The sequence below is a fragment of the Trachurus japonicus genome, chromosome 1, assembly GCF_045865225.1.
Source record: "Trachurus japonicus isolate A0001 chromosome 1, Traja_1.0".
Classification (NCBI taxonomy): domain Eukaryota; kingdom Metazoa; phylum Chordata; class Actinopteri; order Carangiformes; family Carangidae; genus Trachurus; species Trachurus japonicus.
This window is the reverse complement of record NC_140907.1, coordinates 24,585,141-24,590,762: the sequence shown is the minus strand read 5'-3', so window position 1 is coordinate 24,590,762 and position 5,622 is coordinate 24,585,141. Positions and strand designations below refer to the sequence as shown.

General features: G+C 37.0%; 1 protein-coding gene across 1 annotated transcript; it reads right to left on the bottom strand.

Annotated features, from left to right (window-relative positions):
• Nucleotides 1–696: 696 nt before the first annotated feature.
• lsm6 (LSM6 homolog, U6 small nuclear RNA and mRNA degradation associated) lies at nt 697–3,671 on the bottom strand. Its single transcript, XM_085781883.1, has 4 exons — nt 3,628–3,671; nt 3,079–3,184; nt 2,876–2,989; nt 697–886 (listed from the first exon to the last, which is right to left on the bottom strand). The coding sequence occupies exons 2-4, from the start codon at nt 3,170–3,172 to the stop codon at nt 852–854; spliced, it is 243 nt and encodes an 80-aa protein (XP_085638009.1). The 5' UTR covers nt 3,173–3,184; nt 3,628–3,671; the 3' UTR covers nt 697–851.
• Between the last annotated feature and the right edge of the window lie 1,951 nt (nt 3,672–5,622).

The following is a 5,622-nucleotide window of genomic DNA, read 5'->3' as shown; positions in this document are numbered from 1 at the left end:
ACTCTACTGGAAGTCCAGATACAGGTGCATTACTCCATCTTTACAAAGCTATCAAATGGTGTCATCACATAGAGCTGTGGGAATGTTTTTTAGTGATCACTTTGAAAATGAGAGAAAAATAAAAAGTTAAACTGAGATCAAAAGGCTTTAAAAATCTGTTTAATGTGGAACGCTGCTTGAACAAAGTTTTGTTTAGAATTATAGTTTCATTTTGATTTATTTAATCATCAGATGAAGTGTAATGATGAATACATTCGTATATGGGCTGCTCAGCTCGGTAATGGGTTTCTGCAGGCCAGTCGTATCAAGATCAATTACAATGTTGGCACATTAGTTCTGACAAATTACAATATTATGCTCTAATCCTTCTGAAGCCTTGTGGTAAGACAGTGGTAGATTTGGGCATCTCTGCCTGCTCCAGGGATAAACTTTGAGTGATTTCGCAAGAGGAGAAAAAAAAAACTCCACCTCTATCCCACTGCTACAGTCCCACTGGCACTGAGGAAGCCTGATGGACATTCAAGAATTAAATCACAAGATATTAGTGCGAACCCAGGAATGGGAGTTTTTTTTTATTCAGAATTACGCATTTTGAAACAATAATATTCCTTCAAAACCTACATTTAGATTTTTAGAAAGTTGACAGCAAAAAAAAAAAGGTTTCTCTTATGTAAATAATGTACACCAAGTCAGCCACAGATGGAAACTCAAAATTTATTAACTTCTTCCACTTTTACAAAAACAAACTTCAGGCTTTACAGAACCAAAAACACAGGACAGGACGATGCAGGAATTGTCCACTGTCGTATAAAATACTGAAAAATCAAAACGAAAGAACACAACATCATCTTCTACACTTTCCTCTTCTGGGTGCTGATGTACAGAACTGTGAAAAGAGGAATACATTTTTTTTAAATGCAGTATTTCTGAGCAACATAATAAAAACATATGGTCAACTCATGATTATGCACCACATTAAATTGTCTTCCGAGAGGCAAATTGTATTGTAGTCACAGTGACAAACATTTGAGAATAACGCTTTTTCTTTTTCTTTTAAAAAAAAAGGTCAGATTTATTGAAAATGCTGCTACATTGGTGCATTCACACAGAACTGGCAGTTAGTTGTGAAACTGATGTTTTTTACAGCTGACTTTTAATGCTCAGTACTTTCTGCAGTCACCCCACCTTCCACTTCCCATGGCTGACCACAAATAAATTCTCTGTGGGGAAACCCGGACCCACTGAAGCAGATCATCGTGAAAAAAAAACAAAAAACATCTCTCGATATAAAATGCTGAATTATTTTGTACCTGGTTAGTTATTGTGGGGTTCTCGGTAGATGTGTAAGACTGACGACTTTATTAAGCAGCAGCTTGGTTAAGCGGTGATTGTTAGTTTTTATTTTATTTATGGCTTTTGTTATCACAGTGAGCAGCTCTGCGGGCCAGCATGACTCATATTCAGCAGGGATTCATACCACAGATCCAATACAAGGCTCAAGTCAGGAAAATCTAGACAGATGGATTAAGACGCGAACTTGAATTTTACAGTTAAAAGTTTTGACTGTAGTGAAATCATTAATTCATCAAAGAAGGAGAGCTGGCCAATGTTCAAGGAGAAAAAAAGGGAAAAAAATGTAGGGGAGCTCCCAGTGTCTGTTGCTTTGAGCTCTCCACATTATCAATATTCCAGGATACGGCTTGTTTTCATGGATATAAAGAAACAGTTCAGGCTTCACATGCAAATGAAGCCAGTTAATAGACAAAAAAAAACTTGTCTGAACACCCACGTCAAAAAAAACCAAACATGTTAGTGCATCAGGTCCTTTTGTGACAGAAGTGTTTATTTAACTATCGTCTTTTCTATGCCAACAAGGTCATCACACAGAGGTGATAAACATGCATCAGTAACACTGCAATTGAAATATAATATTTAAAAGGAAATTTTAAAAATGAATTCTCCATACAGGGTCACATTGTTCTAAAGTCTTTAAATCGATAGACCCAATAGTCAGTCTGCTGAAGTTTCAGGGTCATTGTATTATTCATGCTGGCTCACTGCCACGGTTTACTGGGAGACTTGGATACAACCAAACCATCTTTAATTTTATTAGTGACGTATGTGCTTTTTCCACCATAAAGCTGAAACATCTGCAGTGAAAAGGGCAAACTGCAGCATACTTTAAAAAGAGGACGTCACTGTGAACAATCTTTTTGGAGTGGTCATAATAATATAAGAAATATGATCAGACGACAGCTCCATACAGATTAAATAACGCCGGATATATTAATTTGGAAGTATGTGTCTACAAACTTTCCTCAGATTATAAGCAAGTTACTCTGATTTATTTAGATGACTGATTTGTGTCATAGAGGGCTAAAATTTCAACAGACAAGTGCATGATTTTTACATTATCCACATCATGTCACGTGACAGAATAGGTGGAAAAAGTGAAATCTTCAACATTGGGTAAACCCCTATTTCAAATTTAGACAACAATAATCATTACAGTACTAAGTCCTGAATGCACAGAAATCCACAAACTGCAGAGGAGTGCAGAAAGCTCAAATAAGATGCTTTTTTTTTTTTTGCATGAGCACATGTATTGTCTATGGATATTCTCATTCATCCAGGTCATCGTTCTTTTCTGGGCAACGGGGAAACGTCTTCCCAGACAAATACAAGTCCAGTTGCCCAGAAAAGGAGCACATGTATTGTGATCATACTATATGCATGGATGTTAAAGGAAGAAAACAGTCACTACTCACAAAAATTGAAGCAAACCGTACCAATAAAAAGTTTTGAGTCCCCCAACACATGACTTGTACTGTTTATAAATTGGACACGTGATTATAGCTGGATAATCTTATCTTACCGTTGTTTCCTCTTAGAAAAGCATCTCCATACTTGTTCTTGAGCTGCCCATTGACATACTCCTCTGTCTGCTCTATGGCAATGTTCATGTAGCCATCCAGGCAGGCCAGGACACCTACAGACACACATTGTAACATGTGTTTTTAGGTTGTGTCAACTAAATTAAACATTAAACATACGTGGTTTATGTTGCTGTTACATTACCTCTGTAATCCACTCCAGAGTTCAGTTTGACGACCACGGGTCTGCCAATGATCTGCTTCAGGAAGTCACTCGGGGTCTGCTTTCTCAGACTCATCTTGATTGTGGTCTGAAGTGGAGTTGAAGATAAATAACGTTAGAAGATGTTACGGTCGCTTTGTATTTAGTCTTGCTGCATTAGCAACATGTCAGCTAACAGGGAACCAAACCAACTAAATAACTACCGCTTGTTGTATTCACTGGTTTATTCAGACGGAAGAGTTTTTGTTGTTGATGTTGTTTGTTTACAATGAATACTGTGTGTGGTTATTTTACTCTTCGCAATAATACTACGCGGATAGGTAGCGTTAGCTGCTAGCTAATTAGCTAACCCGCTAACTGCCGACTATTTTAATGAATATGCTTGCACTTAATGGTGTGGGGGGATCGTTATCATTGTAAATACTTTGCATACGCTCAGTGGAATCGAAGCGGACTGAACAGCACGTAGAAATGTGTGGTTTCTTTCTAGTTATTTACAGTAGCAGCATGTGTAGTTAGCATTTCACTCACCGGCGGACGTTCTCCAAACGCTTGTGTTTGGTCTGGACCAATCAGCGGCGAGTGTTGTACGGAAGCTGAATGGGGACCGAAAGCTGAACTGCGCGATAGTAGCTTTTTGTATACAGTGATACTGGTTTGTGTGATACACTCGAAGATTTAAGAATAAGAACAGTAGCCAGCCAGACTGGAAGTTGAGACAAAGACCCTGTAGATGTGCATTAGAGCATGATACGTTTCATTGTGTTGAAAACACAACAGATTATCAATTTGGAGCATAATTGAACTGTATACTATGCGTTTACTCTAAATTCTTTGTATAGCCTACATCCACATGAAGATTGTAATAGAACAAGTTAGCCTAATATTGAATTAGACTGAATGTTTAATTAAATAAAATAACAAACAACTGATCACAGAAAGTGTTATCTGATCCAAATCCTAATATTGTAGTTTATTCATCTGTTTAATTGCTTTTCACTGTTTTCACAAAACTAGTCTATAGAAGGGAAAAAATAGGCCTATGTAAATCATGCTGGGTCACAGTGTCCCTCATTTAGATGAACATGGACTATTTACTCTGTTTTATCATTCACTTTTCTCTCCATTTGTTTTAGAACATTATGAAACAACCCATATGCCTTTGTCTGTAACCTGTGTAAAAACATATATTCTTAAACGGTAGTTTTACAGATTTACATCCTAAGAAGCAACATTTGGAGTTCAGGCTTAAGGCCATTAACAAAAAAGTGAGATACAGATTTGGATTTGGTTTTGTTGACAATAATGTAGACACCCTGTCTTTCAAGTATTCTAAAAAAAATTTTTTTAAAAAGTGTTAGAAATAGTTGCCTGTTTTATTTCAGATGTCTGCTATTGGAAAATTAACATTGTGTTATTATGCACATGCACCATCCCAAGTAATATGTCAGCCTTGACCAGACCAGAGAGCAGGAGTGTATTCATGTTCGGTTAAATCAGGTTTTCTACTGGATCCCTCCACCCAGTCTCACAGTACAGTGACATAGGCCTACAATATCTCAGTTTTAGTTAAATACTTACCATCAAAATAGGATAGCACTGTATGTTGAATAATGTTAGGTTTATATCTGGTATAAAATGTTGATATTTGTATGCAGTGTCTTGTAAGTATGTGTGCATACAGCGTGTGTACAGTGGGAATTATCTGGAAGAAAATGTATCATCTTCCTCTTGGTTGTTTGGTCATTTTAAAGTCTGTGTTTTATATTTCAGATTTTTTTCCCCCTCATATAACCAGTCATCTCATGAGATCATGACCACAGCAAGATATTTTTAGCTTTTGGTTGTTTAAAATCAGACTTCAAAACATACAAAATCATGACCTCAAATAAAAGCAGAGAGGGCAATTTCAGCGAAAAACAACAACAAAACCAAAATAAAGTAAAAAAATTCATAAAAACTGACACAGCATTATCTTGAGAAAGAAAGCACACAATGAAACTAAAAGTTATGTTCATTCTTTTGACACCAATGTTTCCTTTTTACTTTGAAAACACTTCATGATCCCATGGTGTGACAGAGTTCAACTAAATTTAACTAAACTAAAATATGAACCTCTGTATGTCAATGTAACCCCACTTTGCTTCAAAACCTGCAGTTGATAAAAAATCGAACACTGATTATGTTCCCAGCCTTGTTTTACTTTCATCAAAGTTATTCCTGGAATGCACTCACTTTCACAGATCTACATATGTGTCACAGAATCTGAGGGAGGATTTTGTCCCTGCGTTCCTGTGCTATGCAGAGTTTTTACAGTGCAGCCTCCGTGGAACTGTACAAACTTTCGCAGCGGTGATGGAAACTGGCTGCTGCTGGACAGCGGACATGTAGCTGGGAGCCAGATGTACAAGGAAGGAGAGCAATGTCTGACCCTACGACAGAGTGTCATAAACAAACAAGAAATGAATCGCTGATTGTTCGGACAATGATAACATAATATAAATAAAACATTGTATCTTAATTCCC

Excerpts from the sequence above, each read along its gene's own strand:
- lsm6 (XM_085781883.1), bottom strand. The coding sequence starts at position 3,172 with ATGAGTCTGAGAAAGCAGACCCCGAGTGACTTCCTGAAGCAGATCATT. Across the intron at positions 2,990-3,078 it reads CTCTGGAGTGGATTACAGAG|GTGTCCTGGCCTGCCTGGAT; the intron begins GTAATGTAACAG and ends GTGTGTCTGTAG. Across the intron at positions 887-2,875 it reads TTTTCTAAGAGGAAACAACG|TTCTGTACATCAGCACCCAG; the intron begins GTAAGATAAGAT and ends CTCTTTTCACAG.